We start from the raw sequence: 21,356 nt of genomic DNA, 5'->3' as shown, positions 1-21,356 counted from the left end.
CTTTTTACAGTCATCATTTTACATGTTTCTGGTTACACTTTTCTACTGGGTATCCAAGACTAAAGAGGTGGTCCTATATTGGGATGTTCTTCCTACAATTGAGGTCAGTCTAGTCTCCTCAGTGATGAACGTCATGGAATTCATGAGGAACTGCATGGTTTCTTCAGTTCAAGAGTCAGGATGGGCCTGTGGACCATGTGGTTTCCCTGGGAAACATTGAGACTACTTCCCCTTCAGCAACCCTCCTTTTACCTGAATATGCACATTGGCTCCTAGTCTCTTGGGTCTTTCTCCTCTCCCTGATTGGGAGCTTGTGCAACTCTCCAGAGTTGTAGATCCCTTAGGGAGTACTGCAACTCTATAAGGTGAAATGTTAAAGTTGTAATTCAAACTAGGGATATCTGGGCATCATTTTAGTATTCCTAGGTCCTTCCTGTAACTTATTTTTGGCATAATTACAAACAAAAGAATATATAATTCACATAAATAATATTCCCCAAATAAAACTTGATTAAATATATGAAATAATTAATGGAGACGTTATAGCATTATTTACCCAATAGAATGTTTTGCTATATTTGATGCATTACCAAAGTGAATAGTGGGAGATGTGTGACCTAATAACATCATTAAATGCATGTCAAGGTTAACATTAAGAAATTCATACTTTATTTAGTAACAAATTGCATCCATAATGCAAATATAATTAAAAATGCTCTGTAAAATGGGCATGGTGGTCCATGCCTGTGACCCTAGGGACGTGAGAAGCTTTGCAAGTTAAAAGCCAGGCTCCATAACTTGGTGAAGCCCTAAACAAGTTAGCAGACTGTATCTCTAAGTAAAAATGAAAAAAACATCTGAGGATGCAGTTTACTGATTAAGTGTCCCTAAGTTTAAGTACAAACATAAAAACCAAAAATTTAAAATTTCATATAAACCTTAAGAGACTTCTGTAATAATCAAACTATGAGAATTATGTTTTCTCCAGTTGAGAAAAATGAGAATATGTAGTAACTGTTGATTTATAGTACAATTATATCCTTTTAGGGATGCACTATTCTATATTTGTATTTCTTTATTTCTACAATATCAGCTAAAGATGTTAAGAAAATTTTCAGCAAATGTCAAAAGCAATAACCCATTTTCTACATTTAAATGATTTTTTCCCTCCTAGGTCCCAAATACTTCAAGGGATGGGCTATAGATAAGAAACTTACAAATTTTTATACTTGTCAAATTGTTTTTTTAATATTTTGTTGTTATCTAATGTACATACTTTGAACAAATGCTACTCCACATTTGCTACAGGTATGAGGTCAGAAATTTAAAAATGTGTGAAATTTGAATACACATTCTTTGGGTTTCTATATGCTGTAAATCCTCCAGTGTTTCAAAAATGTTTGATCAATGGCCAAAAGCTTTGCAAAAATTTTTCCACATGTCCTCTCACTCGTATGAATTCTGAGGTGCTGAGTAGGGTGTGAACAACTGTTGGAGACTCTGACACCTATTTTACACTTGTATAATTTCTGTGCTATCATATCTCTGGTGTGAAATAGTGTTGAACTACTGTGAAATAAGGGTTGATTCATCCTTAAAACACCGATGCAATGTTTTCACTTGTAAAGCTTCTCTCCAGTATAAAATCTATAATGTTTAGTAAGATATGATCTTCAATTTGAAAAGGTTTGCCACTCTTCACATTTTTAGGACTTCTCTCTAGTATGGGTTCTCTGGTGTTGAGTAAGTATTGATTTTTGATTAAAAGCTTTGCCACATTCTCTACATTGGTAGGGCTTCTCTCCAGTATGAATCCTCTTGTGGCGACTATGCTGAGAGACAGTATTAAAAGCTTTGCCACATTCTTTGCATTTGTAGGGCTTTTCTCCAGTGTGGATTCTCTGGTGTTGAGTAAGTGACGATCTTTGCCTAAAAGCTTTGCCACATTCTTTGCAGGTGTAGGGCTTCTCTCCAGTGTGGATTCTCTGGTGGTCAGTAAGTGATGCTTTGTGACGAAAACTCTTGCCACATTCTTTACAGTTGTAGGGCTTCTCTCCAGTGTGGACTCCCTGGTGCTGAGTAAGTGATGATTTTTTAATGAAACTCTTGCCACATACTTTACATTTGTAGGGCTTCTCTCCAGTATGAATCTTCTTGTGGCAACTAAGATGTGAGATGCGATTAAAAGCTTTGCCACATTCTCTACATTTGTAGGGCTTCTCTCCAGTATGAATCCTTTTATGACAGTTAAGTTGTGAGATGCTATTAAAAGCTTTGCCACATTCTTTACAGTTGTAGGGCTTCTCTCCAGTGTGGATTCGCTGGTGCTGAGTAAGTGAATATTTTTTATTAAAACTCTTGCCACACACTTTACAGTTGTAGGGCTTCTCTCCAGTGTGGATTCGCTGGTGCTGAGTAAGTGATGGTTTTTGATGAAAACTCTTGTCACACACTTTACATTTGTACGGCTTCTCTCCAGTATGAATCCTGTGGTGGCAATTGAGCTGTGAGTTTGTGTTAGATCTTTTGCCACACACTTTACATTTGTAGGGCTTCTCTCCAGTATGAATCCTTTTGTGATAATTACGCTGTGAGATGCTATTAAAAGCTTTGCTACATTCTCTACATTTGTAGGGCTTCTCTCCAGTATGAATCCTTTTGTGATAATTACGCTGTGAGATGCGATTAAAGGCTTTGCCACACTCTTTACATTTGTAGGGCTTCTCTCCAGTGTGGATTCGCTGGTGATGAGTAAGTGATGATTTTTGACTAAAACTCTTGCAACACACATTACATTTGTAGGGCTTCTCTCCAGTATGAATCCTGTTGTGGCGATCAAGATTTGAGTCTATATTAAAACTCTTGCCACACACATTACATTTGTAGGGCTTCTCTCCAGTATGAATCCTGTTGTGGCGATCAAGATGTGACTTTGTATTAAAATTTTTGCCACACACTTTACATTTGTAGGGCTTCTCTCCAGTATAAATTCTCTGGTGATTTTTTAGGCTTGGTTTTTGATTAAAAGCTTCGCAAACTTGTTTACATATGTGGGGCATCTCTTCAATGTGTGTCCACTGGTGACAAATAAGACTGGAGCTTTTATTAGAAGTTTTTTCACATTCTTTGCATGGCATATCTCCTGTATGAACACTGTGATGTTGAGTAAAATTCTTGAGTGTGTTGCATTCTTCATATTGGTAGGTCTTCTCTGCAGAAAAAATTTTTGGGTGTTGAGTAAGAGTTGAATAATCTTTTAAGGCTTTGCTAGACTTTTTACATTTACAGGCCTTTTCTTCAGTATAAATCCCCTGATTCTTAACAAGTTGTACCTTTCACTAAATGTTTTTCTCCTTTCTTTTAAATTTGTAGGGTTTATCATTGTCATAGTATCTGCATGTTTAAAGATTATATTGGTTTGCTCAACATCTTCTAAACTTATAGTGCTCTCTTTCTCCATACATTCTCTTGTATCCACATTTTTCATTTTGGTAAACCCCATTACATTTACATATAGAAAATTTCAATTTCTACATACATGGGCAGAATAAAAGGCCAATCAAGATAAAATACAAAAGTCATAGACAAAATAGGCTTAATATTTATCCAAGCAAAAGCACATATAACATTATTGGCAATACAAACAAGAGTCATGCATATCTTAATTTGTGAAGGAATTAACTGATATGAGGAAACCCAGTAATAACATGGAACCGACTGTACACAAAGAAAAAATCAACCAACCAAATTGTAAATATCCACAGATGTATTGTTTTACAAATCCTCTTATTCAACTACAACTTACACCATCTCTCAAAAGAGCAGTCTTTGTCCATCTGACATTCATTCCATGGCAAATAATTTCACAGAAAATCCATTACACATATCAGAAAGAACACTGATAAGGAAATTTTAGTGAAAAAAAATGTACAAATAAGATTAGAGAAACTGACTTATGATAGCAATATATTACAATGGGTGGACCTAGAGGTCTCCAGAAATGTGCAGAAATTTCCTGTAAATAATGAAGAGGGGCTGGAATTGTAGACTAGTGGTGGAGGGCTTGCCTAGCATGTGTGAGGCCCTGGGTTCGATCCTCAGCACCACATATGGATAAATGGGAAATTCATTAACAACTAAAAATATTTTTTAAAATGATGGAAGAGCTGTCAGATAATATTGACACTCACAAGGCAAAGGGAGAGTTTTGTTGTTAATTTCAGTGTACGGAGACATTACTGGAGGAAAAGCAGGAGACTAGATAATTTTAAAGCACAAAACACAGGACAGGTTCTTCTATGATGACAAGAGAAAGAAATCAAAGCTTCTCAAAAATCCTTTCTGCTGGATAATGTCTCAATCAACCTTTTTGAATTTAGGCTTCCTCCTCTACCTCAACTATGTCCTCTGCTATATGTGGGCCACAGGATTTGACATCACTGCATTCCTCTAAGTCAACCATATGTCAAGTAAAGGATGTATATTATGCCAACGAAGGAAAACATTAAGGACGAAAAGAAACATCATTAACATTTTCTTGTCAGCACCAAGAACTACCCCATCTTTTTTATTGAATGCAAAAATCTGAAACTCATTCTTATGGTGAAGTTCCCAAAAGATCTACTTCAAGGGAAGAAAATTAAATAATGATAAATAGGAATTTTGAGGGAAAGTTATGCTCACCCACAAAGACCAGGTTGCTGTAGGTCTCCAACATCACTTCTCTATATAAATTCTGCTGAGCAGGATCCAGGCATTCCCATTCCTCCTCAGAGAAATCAATAGCCACATCCCTGAATGTCAATGGCTCCTGAAATAAAAATTGTTAGATCAATAGCACACACACCAAACCATTATTCAGTTTTTGTTTTGAATTAAGAGTTAGTAGAACGGACTGTCATGTAGGAGAGTGACTTTAATTATGTCATAAGATACTTTCCATTATCTAATTCAGAGGAAAATACATAAGTCCAAAAACAGTATATATACTCCATATCAGAGTGAAGTGAAGGATATATACCATAATCCAAGCACCTAATAAAAGCCCAACTCCTAACTCTTCTGCCATCACTGAATGTGAAATTTGGCAGACATTCCAGATGCAAATCAGACTTGTCAGAGATATTCTCATAAGGTGATTGTGCCCAAGGGAGACAAAAAGAGTGGTAAAAAAGCTTTTGAAGACAGTCTGGTTGCTATTCTCTCTGCTTTGTGTCCATGAGATAGATTGAGCTCCCCGATACAATTAGTTTCAAGTATCATCCATGACACATTCCCAATGTGTAAAATATTCATAAAATATTAATGTTTGGAGACATGTAACGTGACACTTCCACCTCGTGAAAGGACAAACTTGAAATATCTCAAGTTCTATAAGCAGTTCAACGAGTGAATCAATTTGGTACAATAGAATGAACAATGGGTCACAGAAGACTTCAAGGAGGAGATTAAAAAATTCTTAGAGGAAAACAAGAACACAGACACAACATATCAATATCTCTTGGACACTATGGAAGCAGTACTAAGAGGAAAGTTCATTGCATGGAATTCATTCCTTTAAAGAAGAGAAAGTCAATCATTGATCTCATACTTCATCTCAAAGCCCTAGAAGAACAAATCAACAGCAAAAGCAGTAGAAGGCAAGAAATAATTAAAATTGGAACTGAAATTGAATTAAAAGAAACAATTAAACCTTGACAAAAAGTTGGATCTCTGACAGACCCGTAGCTATGCTAATGAAAAGAAGGAGAGGGAAAATTCAAACTACCAGCATACATGATGAAAAAGGCAATATCACAACAGACACTACAGAAATAGAGAGGATAATTAGAAATTATCTTAAAAATGTATACCCCAATAAAATAGAAGACAGTGAATTAATTCCTATGATATTCCCAGATTGAATCAGGAAATATACACAATTTAAAGAGACCAATATTAAATGATGAAATAGAAGATGCCATCAGAAGCTTACCAACCAAGGAAAGTCCAGGACGAGATGGATACACAGCCAAGTTCAACAAGACCTTTAAAGAAGAACTACAAAAATACCAAATACTCTTCAATTTATTTCAGGAAATAGAGGAACAAGCAGCACTTCCAAACTCATTCTATGAGGCCAATATCACCCTGATCCCAAAACCAGGCAGGGACAAATGAAATAAAGAAAACTTCAGGCCAATATCTCTAATGAAAATCAATGCAAAAATTCTGAATAAAATTCTGGCAAATTGAATTTAAAAACATATTAAAAAGGTCGTGCACCAAGATCAAGTGGGGTTTGTCCCAGGGATACAGGGTTGGTTCAACATATTTAAATCAATAAAGTTAATTCATTACATCAATAGACTCAAAAATAAGAATCATATGATCATCTCAAGAGACACAGAAAAACCAATTGACAAAATACAGCACCCTTTCATGTTCAAAACACTAGAAAAACTAGAGATAACAGGAACATATCTCAACATCATAAAGGCTCTGTACACTAAGCCTCAGGCCAACATCATTCTAAATGAGAAAAACTAAAGGCATTCCTTCTAAAAACTGGAACAAGACAGGGATGCTCTCTCTCACCATTTCTATTCAACATAGTTCTTGAAACACTAGCCAGAGCAATTAGACAGACAAAAGAAGTTAAAGGAGTAACTACAGGAAAAGAACTTAAATTAGCACTATTTGCCAACAATATGATTCTATACCTAGAAGACCCCCAAAGCACCACCAGAAAACTTCTAGAACTAAAAAATGAATTCACCAATCAGCAGGATATAAAATCAACACCCATTAAATAAAGGCATTTCTGTATATCAGTGACAAAGCCTCGAGAAGGAAATGAGAAAAACTACCCCATTTATAGTAACTTCAAAAAAAGAAAAAATAAGATACTTGGGAACCAACTTAACAAAAGAGGTGAAAGATCTATACAACAAAACCTACAGAATCCTAAAGAAAGAAATCAAAGAAGACCTTAGAAGATGGAAAGATCTACCTTACTCTTGCATAGGCAGAATTGATATTATCAAAATGACCATACTACCAAAAGCACTGTACAGATTTAATGCAATTCTGATCAAAATCCCAATGACATTTCTCATAGAAAAAGAAAAAGCAATAATAAAATTCATCTGGAAAAATAAGAGATCCAGAATAGCTGAAGCAATTCTAAGCAGGAAGAGTGAAGCAGGTGGTATCACCATACCAGACCGTAAACTATACTACAGAGCAATAGTAATAAAAACAGCATGGTATTGGCACCAAAACAGGCTGGTAGATTGACCAATGATACAGAAGAGGGGACCCAGAGACTAACCCACAAAATCACAATTATCTTATATGAGACAAAGGTGCCAAGAACGTGCACTGGAGAAAAGATAGCCTCTTCAACAAATGATGCTGGGAAAACTGGAAATTCATTTGCAAAAAAAATGAAATTAAACCCCTATGTCTCACCATGCACAAAACTCAACTCAAAGTGGATCAAGGACCTAGGATTTAAACCAGAGACTCTGCATCTAATAGAAGAAAAAGTAGGCCCTAATCTTCATCACATGGGGCTAGGCCCCAACTTCGTTAATAAGATGCCTATAGCACAAGAATTAAAACCAAGAATCAACAAATGGGATGGATTCAAACTAAAAATTTTCTTCTCAGGAAAAAAAAACAATCTGAGGTAAACAGAGAGCCTACATTCTGGGAGTAAATTTTTATCCCTCACACATCAGATAGAGAACTAATGTCTGGGGTATATAAAGAACTCAAAATGCTAAGCACCAAAAAAGGAAATAATCCAATCAAGAAATGGGTCAAGGACCTGAACAGATACTTCTCAGAAAAGGACATAGAATCAATCAACAAATATATGGAAAAAATGTTCATCATCTCTTGCAATTAGAGAAATGCAAATCAAAACCACTCTAAGATATCATCTCATTCCAGTCAGAGTGGCAGCTATTTTGAAGACAAACAACAAGTGTTGCTGAGGATGGGGGCGGTAAGGTACACTCACACACTGCTGGTGGGATTTCAAATTGGTGCCGGCAATATGGAAAGCAGTATAGAGATTCCTTGGAAATCTGGAAATGAAGCCACCATTTGACCCAGCTGTTCTTCTTCTCGGACTATTCTCAAAGGACTTGAAAACAGCACACTACAGGGTCACAGCCACGTCAATGTTTATATCATCACAATTCAGAATAGCAAACTGGAGCCAACCCAGATGCCCTTCAGTGGATGAATGGATAAAAAAATATGTGGCATATATACACCATGGAATTTTACTTAGCAATAATAAAATCATGGCAATTGCAGGTAAATGGATGGTATTGGAGAAGTGAAGTTAGTCAATCCCAAAAAACAAATGCTGAATGGTTTCTCTTACATGAGGAGGATGAATATAGTGGGGTAGGGAGGGGAACATGGGAGGAATAAATAAATTCTACCTCTATTAGAGGGGTGGGAGGGGAGGAGGCAGGGGATTAGCAGTGATGGTGGAATGTGATGACATCGATATTCAAAGTACATGTATGAAGACACAAATTGGTGCCAACATCCCTTATGTACAACCAGAGATATGAAAAATTGGGCTGTATACATGTAATAAGAATTGTGATACATTCCACTGTCATTGTTTTAAATCAAAAAATAAAAATAACAAACACACTTCAGCCTGTGTGAGGATCAAGGACGAATCCTTTCCACCACTCACCAAGACAATGAATTGCATTTTTGTTCCGGTGCACAGCTGCAGGAAGAGCGGGAATATATGTGAATTTCAATACCTGATACCCACTGGGATATATTTGGGTGAAATACAAGAGACAGAACATCGATGGTAGGAAAGGTGCAGAAGATCTGGGAGGCAGAAAAAAGTTGTCATGAAAGCAATCGACATTCTCAAGCTCAGCAGGTAGTACCTGTGATGAAAAATGTCAACCCCAGCCTAATTCTTGCCTACATTAACACAGACCCTCACTTCATGCACGAGGAATACTGGTCATCAGCAATTTAAGAGGTATTTAACCAAATTTAATATCCTACACAACGTATTTTTGCAATGCACATTTTCAATAAAAGTCACACAATTTTTACTTCAATATTGAGTTATTTAATTTCTTTTGCATTTGTTATAATTTTAGAGTCAGCTGGGTAATTTTTACAAAATGACTTTTGGATTTTGGCCTCATCATATTGAACCTGCAGACCCACTGTGGAATATTGTGGTTTTAACAAAATCAAACTTTTGATCATTGAATATTAGCTGTTTTCCCACTTTGTTTCCATTTTTTTTTTTTTGCATTTTACTTTCCCCTTTATTTTTACTTTGCAGTGAACAGTTCTTTTGTTATAACTTTCATTTTAAATTATTTTTCCTATATTTGTGAATGGATTTATGCCTCAATTTTAACACTGCCCATTGCTAGTGTGTATAAATTACATGACTTAATGTTGACCATCTAACCCATGACATTATTGATCTAATTTAGGTCTTATGTTTCATTAGTGCATGGAAATTGCTTAGAAATATTATAGAAATAAGAATATCATCTGCATGTGCTATTTGACTTTTGATGTATAAAATGCTGTTCAATATTCTCAGAACAATATTTAGAAGTCAGAAAACCATACTTTTTCCTTTTTCTAAAACTAAACTTTGAAACACTTAGGTTCTCACCATTAAATATGAAAACAGTTCATAGCTGCCCTTTAGTGGATTGAAAAAGAATTGTCCTCTGGTCTTCATTGGCCATAGGTTTTGCAATAAATGACATAAGTATGGGATCTGCCAAAAGCTTTTCTCTATCAAAATGATTTTTGGAAACTTACATATTGTCCCTCTTGGTCATGAAGTCCCATCTTTCTTTTTGTTGTTATTCTCAGTTTGCTAGGGGTTTGAATACCTGGGTCAACGTCTATAGGAAGATGGTCTGCCATTTCCATTCTTATGTGTGTTATCTGGTAATTCTGGCCTCCCAGAAAGAATTAGTCAATTTTCTTCTATTTTTAAATGTGATCATGAATTACTGTTACTGATTCCTTATTACATGTTTGGTAGAAATGAACTGTGAAAGCGTCTTTTTTAAATATGATTACTGTTTGGTTTTTTGGTGGGTGGATTTTTGGAGCTGGGTTTTTGCCAGGTTGGCCTCACATTCCTTAGCCCAAATCCTCCTCCTGCTGTAGCCTCACAGGTAGCTGGGACTAGGGGCGTGTGCTCCCAAGATCAGCTTTTCAGCTTCTCATAAAAATATTTGCAATTAAGTGAAATATTAATTTGTAGGTCTACTTTATATTTCTTCACATCTGGGTCTACTAATGTATTCTATTGATTCCTGAAGTAATTTTCAAAGTTGATGATTATCTTGCAATTTATCTATATTTGGTTGTTTTCCAGGCTCGAGACTTTCTTGGCAATTAGGTGGAATGATGAGCAAGCAAAATGTGGGGAAATGAGAACCTGGCATTTTGTGAATTCAACAATGTCTCAGGATGCCCTGTGCAGGACGGAGAGTGTGCACACATAATTCTCTGAGATAAATGAAGCAGAGAAGCTAAAGCAAATTATAATTTTAGTTAGCCTAATTAACAATCTTGAGTAGCTTTTTTAAGTCTTCACACACTTGTTTACTTTTTAGGGCAGAATCTAAGTATTTTACCATATTTAAATTAGGTTATTAAAGGTTTTTTTTTTTTTTATTTTTTGGTGAGTTGTGTAAGTTTCATGTATTTTGGATGTTGAGCTTTTACCAGATATGTGGCTAGCAACGATTTTCTTTTACCCACAGTCTAGTTTTACATTTCATTGATTGATTCCTTTGCTGCATAGAAGCATTTTTAGCTTTATATAGTCTCACCTATCTCTCTGTTTTTCCTTGCACATACTCAACATGTTCTATTTAAAACCATTGCCAACATGAATGGTAAAGAATTCTCGTTTTCTTCTGGAATTTTTACGACTTCAGGTTATATCACAATGAGCTATAACCACATGCTTGTGGGTATTCTCAAAATGTTGGTAGGTAGCACATACTGCAGAGGATATGCAGGAAAGGAAACATGTGGACATCCTTGCCAGAAATATAAATTTGAATAGATATTTTAAAAAACTATAAGGGTTATTTTTCAAAAAATTAAAACTAGAGATGCCATATGACCCAGACATTTTGTTAAGAATATGCCTGTATTTTTCAGGGTTCTTCAGAAAATGAGAATAAAATACATAAAAATGGATGTGTGTATAGAAGGGAGCTTATTATATTTACTCACATAATCATGGGACGAATAGTCACCAAATGTTTGCCTGCAGGATGGCAACACTGGGAAACTGGTAACCGCTTGGTCCAAGATGCTGGAAGCTTCATAATGTGAGGAATCAAATGAAGCAGCTGTGGTCCAGGACAGAGGACTTAAAAGACCCTGGTAGATGAAAAAACAAATAATCCAATCAACAAATGGGCCAAGGACCTGAACAGACACTTCTCAGAAGATATACAATCAGTAAACATATGGAAAGATGCTCATCATCTCTAGCAATCAGAGAAATGCAAAAAAAAAAAAAAAAACTAAGATATCATCTCACTGCAGTCAGAATGGCAGCTATTATGAAGACAAACAACAATAAGTGTTGGTGAGGATGTGGGGAACAGGCACACTCATACATTGCTGGTGGGACTGCAAATTGGTGCAGCCAATATGGAAAGCAGTATGGAGATTCCTTGGAAATCTGGGAATGGAACCACCATGTGACCCAGCTATTCCTCTTCTCGGAATTTACCCAAAGGACCTAAAAATAGCACACTACAGGGACACAGCCACAGCAATGTTTATAGCAGCACAACTCACAGTGGGGTAGGGAGGAAGAGCATGGGAGGATTAGATTAATTCTACATAGGGAAGAGGGGTGGGAGGAAAATGGAAGGGGAAGGGGATTAGCAAGCATGGTGGAATGTGAGGGTTATCATTATACAATGATATGATCAACATCATTATTCAAAATACACGTATGAAGACTTGAATTGGGTGTCAACATACCTTACATACAAAGAGAGATGAAAAATTGTGGTATTTATGTGTATTAAGAATTGTAATGCAGAAAGAAATGAGTCCATGTATAATGGCATAAGTTGACGTGAATATTCTTTATATACAGAGATATGAAAAACTGTGCTCTATGTGTAATAAGGATCATAATGCATCCCACTGTTATCATGTATTTAAAAAAATAATAAAAACAATATATAAAATTAAATCATGACCTAAAAAACATCGTTAAAAAAAAGAAAGAAATTGTGAGATAGGATGCAGGGAGATCACAATTGTGAAGCTGACCCCAGCAACTGAGTGAAACCCTGCCTAAATTAAAAAAAAAAAAAAAAAAAAAAAAGGCAGTAGTAATTTTAAAAAATCAAATTAAGAAATAAATTAAAAATTTAAATTTTTAAGTAAAAATTTAAAAAGGGCTGAGGATATAGTTCAGTAGGACACCCTGGAAATTCCATCCAGAAATAACAATTTCTGGCAATCAGCCACATTTTTTTTTTTTTTTGCCATATTGCATACAGTCTGACCAATACTATGAAATACCGTGTCAGTGTTATATGGATGTTATATAAATGTCACATTTCACATATAAGCATATTTTTAAAAGGACACCTGCAGAATTTGAAAAAAAAAAATGCAAACACAGATCAGTACATAAGAGACTGAATGATAAAATCCCTCCTTATACGGACGGCCGCTCCCCCAGGTTCATCTAGGATCACCCCATCAACATGTCACCATGAGTCCTTTCCACCTCAGCCCGGGAAGAGGCCGGGCACCGCGCTCCCCTGCCACAGAGGACCTGAGCAGGGGCTGAGGCTGCCCCCGGGGGTGGGGAGGCCGCGAGGGGTGTCCGCCACTGTCACGCTCCCCACCCGGCTGGCCCGGGGGACTGAGGGGCGCTGTCCCCAATGGGCTCAGACCTGTGGTCTCAGAGAGCGCCCGGAGTCGGGTGGGCAGCTCGGGCTCCTGCCACTGCCGGTCCCGCGGGACGGCCTCCCTGCCCGGCCTCCTCCCGAGCCTCCCTGTCCAGGCATCAGGGACCACCGCACACTCACCATTTCCTGGTGCCCAGCAGCCAAGCCTGCCCTGGGGAGCTTCAGCCCCTGAATGGCAGGGCCACCCGGGTCCTGGGCAGAGCGAAGCCCGGAGTCCAACTGCAGGAATCTGAGGGGAAGCGCGACCGCGGAGAAATAAATCTCTTCCGGATTGCGGAAGCCCGCCCCCTGCTCGCTGGCTGCGCTCAGGATTGGACATCTCTCAGGATGGCACAGCGCTCAGGATTGGACAGCGCTCAGCACGGGGGCTTCTGATTGGACAGCGCGTCTGTCAGTCTCCGCCCTCCCCAGCCTGAGCCCAGCGAGCCTTCTTTTTGAGTGACAGGGGGGTGATATCAGCTCCAGGCGAGGAGGTGGCCAGAATGGCAGGGTTAGGCTGCAGCTTTTGTATTTTTTTGTTTTCCTTTTGAGGTCTGGGCATTGGGTCAGGGTTAGGGTACCAGAATTCTAAGTTCTGTTGGGTTTTGATGTTAGGAAATTGAAGTCATTTTGAAGTGGCACCCCCTTTCTTTACAGAAAAGCCCTCTTCACCATGGCTGATTTTAGGACTGTCAGCCAAAGAGTCCATTGTAGATAAACTTCCTATTTTCGTGTCACCCTGTTTACTTGGCCACTGGCTGAGAAGATACCAGCACTCCAGGTGCTGGACACCCCCTTACTAGTTTTCACAAAGGTATCCAGTATAGTACTTTGAAGAAATGTACAATCAAGGCCTCTGGCCTTGAGCTGGGCTTCACAGAAACGTCTACATTTTTAAGATAAGTTACAAATGGGCCCATGGTAACAGCTGGCAGGGGGAGGAAAGAAAGGGGAGATGAAGCTCTCCCCTTCTCAAGTGTTGTCCTTGAAGGGTCAACTTGCCCAGAACAGTGAAAGAAAAAGCTGCTTTTATGTGAACTTCTGCAGACTGTGAACTTCTGAGCCCCTCCCCTTACATGCTGGGTATAAAACTCTGAACTCGGGGTTCAGGGGATTGATTGATTACAGCAAAAGCTGTGCCCTCTGAGCCTGGCTGCAGCCAAATAAAACTGTTCCTGCTGTCTTCGGTGCCTGGCCTCGTTTGTCCCTACAGTATTTTGGAGGGGCACATACAAATGTAGCAGCCACAGTGCTAGTTTGTCAGTGAAGAAATGCACAGGCTGAAGCAACAGGTGATCAGTGCAGCCTTTGTGGGACAGGCTCAAGGAGCCCTTTGCCAAAATTTACAATCCTAGAGGGCTTTACTGAGAAGTGTGCCAGTGAGCTGATGAAGGTGGACACCACAGTTTTCATCAGTTGAGATCCAGAGACTCAAAGACAGGCAGACCAGAAAGATGAAGTGGAGGATGGATCTCCTTACAGCTGCCCTCACCACAAACCCAGAGGTCACTCAAAGGGGGGTCTCACTAGAACAAAGCCAGTGCTCCAAATGTTTATAAGGAAAAAAAGTGTGGCCAGACAAAATGGGAAGCCCCCAATGGCCCTGGCAGACAAGTACGCCCTGCCATGTTCAAATGCTAAGCCTTGAACAGAGAAGGAATGAACAGTTTCTTCCACTTGCTCAGAAGTGGATGATTGACAAATATGGCAGGGGTCCCATAGACACAGAACTAAATCAGATGCTCGGGACCCAGCGCTTCAGGAGGGCTCAGCTGCTGCAAGCCTCCAAATGAACCAGGAATATGTTCATGTTAGCAGCCAGTAGTGGGCCATAGGGTGCTCACTCCAAAAGGACATGCCACCCTGGCTCCAAGCCACACGCTGTGAGCCACTAGCAGGAAGGGCCACAGAGCCCCATGCACCCAGGCACACTGAACAAGAACACAAGCAGGGCAGCTACTATGGACAGTTAGAGCAGGCTCCCACCTGACAAGAGGAGAAAGCCACGCAGACAAGGAGCAACACTTAGGTGGGCACAATGTGGCTGCCACACTGGGACCTGAATGGAACCGCACTGCTGCCCTCCAACCTTGGCAGATGGCCCACAGCGAGGTTGACATAGGTGCCTTTTACACAAATGATGCCCCAGGTCATCAGCCTCTGCTAAGATTCACATTAGATTTAAGAGTTGGAGAATCCCGGCAGCCAAGATCCTGCACTGGGAGATAACAAAAAAATTCCTGCATCTTAAAGTGCCAGACGCTCTATGTATGTCCCCCTTCCCTAAATGGCAGTTCCTCCCAGGGGCTTGAGTACACCATCCTTGGGACAGCACTGGACTCTGACTTAAAAGCCCATATCTACCAAGAAAAAGGTCAAATACCTTGGTTACCATCTGACTCCGCAACAGAACAGACAATAGCAACTGGGCCTCAAAAGACACAGGAGATCTGCTCAATTCCAGTCCCTCCAACCTGCCATCAGACTAGAGAATTCTTGGGGGCTACTGGGTTCAGACATGTATGGATCCCCAACTTTCAGTTTTGACAAAAGCCCTCTATGAAGCCACAAAGGGGGGAGAATGGGATCCTCTGATGTGGGGGTCAACTAAGCAAAAGGCCTTTAAGGACATTAAACAAGCACTCACCTGTGCACCTGGGTCAGGGCTCCCTGACCTCAGAAAGCCTTTCTTTCTGTATGTCCATGATCTGTCTGGAGTACCTATAGGAGTTTTGACTCAGATGCTGAGGGCATGGCACCGTCCAGTGGCCTATTTGTCCAAACAGCTGGACTTGGTAGCCCAGGGCTGGCCACCTTGTTTATGGGCCCTTGCAGCCACAGCTCTTCTGGTGTTGGAAGCTGAGAAACTGGCCACGGGACAAGAACTGGCTGTCATTCCTCATTCAATTTTGACATCGTTAAAATATAAAGGACACTACTGGTTGACTAATGAAAGAATGGTCAAATATCAGGGCATGTTATGTGAAAACCCACGTATCCACATTGAGGTCCTCAGAACTCTAAACCCAGCAACTTTGCTGCCCGTTGGACCTGGAAAACCTGATCACAAATGTGTTGAGGTCATGGATGAAGGGTTCTCCAGCAGGCCAGACCCTGGCAGAGCAGCCCTCGGGGATGCTGATGCAGAGTACTTCACAGATGGAAGCAGTTTTATAAAAGATGAGGTATATTTGGCTGGATATGCAGTGGTCACTCTGGACTCCACTGTCGAGGCAGAACGTCTGCCTCAGGGAACTTCAGCACAAAAGTAAAACTTATTGCTTTGATTCAAGCACCTCAGTTGACAGCAGGAGTCTGTGTGGATATTTACAGACTCAAAATATGTGTTCGCTACCTTCATGTTCATAGGGCCTTATGTAAGGAAAAGGGGCTCATTAACTCAGGAGGGAAAAAAAGGCATGATGTATGGGCAAGGAATTCTTGAACTTTTGGATGCACTGTGGGCTCCCAGGAAGGTCGTGATTATATATTGCCAAGGTCATCGAAAGGGAAACACTGTGGTTGCTCAGGGCAACCGGAGAGCTGACAGAGAGGCCAGGTTAGCTGTCTGCAAGAAACAGGAAGAAAATCCAGTCCCAGGTTTAAATGCTGCCCCTCTGCCTGGCCAACTAGCTAACAGAAAGGGAGCCAACACACTCCCAACGTAAAAGTCAGTGATTTAAGACTGAACAAGAAAATTCTCTCCCAGGTGGATGGTGGAGATTTTCTGATGGCTGGAATAGCCATCCCTGAGTTTCTAGCCCCAGCCTTTATCAGACAGTTTTGCAGGAAAACATGTTGGACATACAGCACTTGAGACAGTTCTGAGTCAACATTTCTATGATCCCCAGCTCACAAGCATCACCTGGATGATCTGCAAACAATGTGAGGTTTGTGCTCACAACAATCCTTGTCAGGGGCCAAAGCCTTCACCAGGAATCCAAAGTATAGGAGGAGCACCTTTTGAAGACTTGGAAGTAAACTTCACTGAACTTCCACGCTCACGGGGCTATAAGTAACTTTTGGTTTTTTTATGAGTTCATACTCTGACTGGGTGGAAGCCTTTCCCACCCCCATTGAAAAGGCTAAGGTGTCCCCATAATCATTGGCTCAGACAATGGGCCAGCTTTGGGGCAGAGGTGATATGATTACTGACCAAGAGTTTAAATATCAGATGGAAGTTACTTTCTGCCTTTAGGCTGCAGAGTTCTGGTAAAGTTCAAAGGATGAATAGGACTTTAAGGCTCGATTGGGTGAGCTGTGTCAGGAGACTCACTCACATTGTGATGAACTTCTCCCTATTACACTGTTGTGGATTAGATCCACTCCCACTAGGAGGACTGGATTCTTTTCTTTTGAGATAATATATAGGAGCCCCCCCCCCTTATTAGGGGACTACAGGGAGACTTAAGAGAGAGAGGAGAATTAACCCTGAGTCGACAGCTTCAGGTCTTAGGGAAAACTTTACAGGTTCTCAACCAATGGGTTAGAGAAGATTGCCAGTAAGTTTCACCCAGGTGCACACTCCTTCAAGCCTGGAGATTGAGTCTGGGTCAAAGAATGGAATATTCAGCTCCTGAACTTGTTTGGAAGGGCCCTTTCACTGTTATTTTATCCACCCCAACTACAGTCAAGTTTGCAAAGACAGGTCCCTGGATTCACCACACCAGACTCACGCCTGCAGCTGCGGCCTGGGAGTGCTCTCCAGATGCTGCTACGCCCTTGAAGCTGACCATCCCCAAGAAAAAGGAGCACCAGAGAAGCTTGAGGATCAGAAGGACAACAGCCCTGCTCCAGTCACTCTGGAAGCTGACTGGTCTACGCATGGCCAAAGCTTGAGGAGACTAGGACCCTGTTTCAGCCACACAGGAGGGACTGGCTGATTGATACACAGTGAAGGATAACCTTCCCCCCAGGACTAATGGACTCTTCAACCTCTGAGATAGTTCCTCTACTGTGATGCATTGCCACCCCTGGCTTCTGGATATGTGCACAGTTCTCTGGTTCTTACTACTGGTTTGATAACAGTAACTCTTACTGACTGGACTCTGGGTAACAAAATCTCACTTATAGTTTTTTGGTTTTTTTTTTTAATCTTGCTTACATAAGCTTTCTAGGGTTTGTTTGGGGTTATTAGTTTGGCTCTGTTAATTCATGCTGTTTAACCTATGCTAACCAAAATGTTAGTCTATTATCCAGTTTGGTTTCCTTTGATAACCTTAAGAGGTTCTGCCCTACTCCTATTCCAACCATGGAGATCATGAGAACCATGTGTCAAGACGATCCACTATAACCAAGAGGTGGTAAAACATATATTTAGGACCTGTCCCACCAGAGGAATGCTAGAGATGGATGACTGTTTGGAGAAAAAAAAGAGGTCCATTGGAAAGAAACTTGATTAAGGAAGTCACCAATCTTGGGGTGAAGGTACCTGGCCACCCCAGATGATTATTGCCACTTATGCTCCAGATACCTGGGCACACAATGGCAGTTGGAGTTATAGAACTCCTATTTACGTGTTAAACAGAATCATTCACTTACAAGCTGTACTAAAAATTATTATTATCAGACTCCCACAGCCTTTGACCTCCTGGCCACACAACAGACCAGATGCGAGTGGCTAACTGTCAAAACCGCTTGGCATTAGATTACCTACTGGTGGAGGAAAAAATATATGTGGAGAGTTCAACAGCTCAGATTGTTGCATCCAAATGGATGACAATAGACAAACAGTTAAGGATATAGTCACAACACAAGAGAACCGGCACTTGTATTAGTTCATACTAGAAGGGCATTCAACTTTGGGTCCCAAACATGCTTTTGGGAGATGGTTTTCAACTTTTGGTAGATTTAAAACCTTAACTGGTATAGTGGGTATTCCGCTGTTATCCTATTTATTGCTCCCATGTTTGGCTCCACTGTGCATTAAAACTATTGGGTCCACCGTAGAAGGTGCTGTTGAAAAGATGACAACAACTAAGGTTTTGGCATTGTATAAGGCTTTAAGGCAAGATAATGCTAATGATGCTCTTAAATTTAAAGGATTAAATTATGGGGAGCATCATTAAAGGGGGGAATTGTAGTGGCACCCCCTTTCTCCACAGAAAAGCCCTCTTCACCATGGCTGATTTTAGGACTGTCAGCAAAAGAGTCCATCGTAGATAAACTTCCTATGTTCATGTCACCCTGTTTACTTGGCCACTAGCCGAGAAGACACCAGCACTCCAGGTGCTGGACACCCCCTTACTAGTTTTCACAAAGGTATCCAGTATAGTACTTTGAAGAAATGTACAATCAAGGCCTCTGGCCTTGAGCTGGGCTCCACAGAGATGTCTACATTTTTAAGATAAGTTACAAATGGGCCCATGGTAACAGCTGGCAGGGGGAGGAAAGAAAGGGGAGATGAAGCTCCCCCCTTCTCAGGTGTTGTCCTTGAAGGGTTAACTTGCCCAGAACAGTGAAAGAAAAAGCTGCTTTTATGTGAACTTCTGCAGACTGGGAACTTCTGAGCCCCTCCCCTTACACGCTGGGTATAAAACTCTGAAACTCCCTGAACTCGGGGTTCAGGGGATTGATTGATTACAGCAAAAGCTGTGCCCTCTGAACCTGGCTGCAGCCAAATAAAACTGTTTCCTGCTGTCTTCAGTGCCTGGCCTCGTTTGTCCCTACAACAGTAAGAGGATCATGAAGGTGGTAAAAATAGAGTTTCTCTTGGTGGAATGGTCTGGCTGCAAAATAAAAGCTAAGAAAGGTAAAGCAGGGGACAAAAATACCCCACAGGTTACAGAAAGTAATTTTAAAAGCGGGGGCGGGATGGGCTAGCCAATCTTAGGGATGAAGCTTCCACACTCAAAAGAGCAAAATGGAGCCCCTGTTTGCTTTATTTATATCAGGGAATATCAAAGGTTTTCCATGGAATGTTCTTTGCCAAATAAGGTAGAAGGTGGGCTTTGCAGTTTCCAGTGGGTCACGCCCAACTTCAGAGCTAGAAGAGGGGTCTTCCTGGTAGAGCAGGGATAGGGTCATGTGCCTTGGGCCATCTAGTGCACTCTGGGGAGCTGTGGATAGTTCCCACGGTTAGACCTAAATCTCCATGATTTAGACCCTCAAGTAATTCACGGGTGGCAACCTGCATAGTCCCCCTTTTTACTATGCAATAGAAAATGATGAGTCATTATTTCAAGTTCCCGGACTCTTGTTCTGAGAGTCACAATACACAATACAAAAAAGAACTAGGAGCAAACATCTCATTCCAATCATATACCAAGCAGAGTGTTTCAGCGTGTTTCCAGGGTTAAAGCCATTCCATTCTTGAAGTATTTCCAGTTAGAGAGATAGGATCCATAAGATTGATTTTTCTTTTTTGAATATCCTGGATGTTGTGATGTAACTCCATAAGATCCAGGCTACTATTATTTGCTATGCCAAATGCCCATTAGATGATTTAACCTTTTCTCAAACCCATTGAGAAGCCTTATATTTGGCTGCAGAAACACAGACCTTCATAGTCAGATGGCATTTAAACCTTTCCTTAAACTTGAGAACAGAAAGCTCATTACCAATATTTATGATAGAAGTTTCTAAGGCATTCAATTTCTTTCAATATTTTCATCAATATTTATGATTATTGGGGGCTTTGGAAGTATATTGAGCCAAATCATTAAGAAAATTTGCATGTTGAATGTTCTGAGATATAGCCACTGAGGCTGTAACTGTAGAGTGATGAATTAAATTAAATTTTAAAAATTATAATCAAGAATTATGAGTCCAAGAGCTCGCTTAAGTCTGGTCACATGAGCATGTGTCTGTTGTAAAACTTGAACACCAGCATCAGCATGCCATGGCTCTGAAATGTTGACTGGTAGTAAGACAAAGGAAGACTGGTGAAGGATTAATATTCCTTTCCCTCTGTTATATCTAGAGATGCAATTAGGTAAATTGCAGTTTTACAGGCTACAAGATATTTATCATCCGTTCTCTTAACTCTCACATTTCCAGTAATTAAAGCATAAGGAGATTGAACACAGGCCTGCAGCCATACCAGGAACCCTCTTTACACCCCCTGCCTACAAAGTCAGGCATAGGGCTGTCAGTGTAATATAGGAAATCAGAGGCTGCAATTAAGCTCCAAACAACTTTCTGGATACCGCCTTCACTGAAGGGTAGGATATTACCAACAAAACCTCAGGGATCATGGCATCCTTAAGTGATTGTCTTTTGTCAATTCTTGGAGAACAGTCTAAAATATATCCACTATTTCTAGAGCCTTTTTGTTGTACTGGCAAGACATCTGCACAGTCTATCCATTTAGGAAAGGTGCCAAATTCTATTGTAGAATGATTAGGACAGTAAGGTATTGGCAGACGTTCTGGGGCAATGACTGGCTTGTTATGAGAAAGT

The 21,356-nt window shown here is 40.3% G+C and overlaps 1 protein-coding gene across 1 annotated transcript; it reads right to left on the bottom strand.

Moving 5' to 3' along the window:
• Positions 1-646: 646 nt before the first annotated feature.
• On the bottom strand, positions 647-13,215 carry LOC114089939 (zinc finger protein 420-like). Its single transcript, XM_027931943.2, has 4 exons — positions 13,098-13,215; positions 11,266-11,415; positions 4,684-4,810; positions 647-3,211 (listed from the first exon to the last, which is right to left on the bottom strand). The coding sequence occupies exons 1-4, from the start codon at positions 13,098-13,100 to the stop codon at positions 1,707-1,709; spliced, it is 1,785 nt and encodes a 594-aa protein (XP_027787744.3). The 5' UTR covers positions 13,101-13,215; the 3' UTR covers positions 647-1,706.
• Positions 13,216-21,356: the final 8,141 nt, after the last annotated feature.

Source organism: Marmota flaviventris, chromosome 20, assembly GCF_047511675.1.
Source record: "Marmota flaviventris isolate mMarFla1 chromosome 20, mMarFla1.hap1, whole genome shotgun sequence".
Classification (NCBI taxonomy): Eukaryota; Metazoa; Chordata; class Mammalia; order Rodentia; family Sciuridae; genus Marmota; species Marmota flaviventris.
The sequence above is the reverse complement of the archived record's forward strand: the minus strand, read 5'-3'. Positions and strand labels throughout refer to the sequence as shown.

Bases quoted from the DNA above. Each gene is read 5' to 3' on its own strand.
- LOC114089939 (XM_027931943.2), bottom strand. The intron at 4,811-11,265 runs GTGAGTAAATAT...TTTTTATTTCAG, and splicing joins ACTATTCGTCCCATGATTAT to GAGCCATTGACATTCAGGGA. The intron at 3,212-4,683 runs GTGAGCATAACT...TTTTTTCTGCAG, and splicing joins CAGCAACCTGGTCTTTGTGG to AGAAGACCTACCAATATGAA.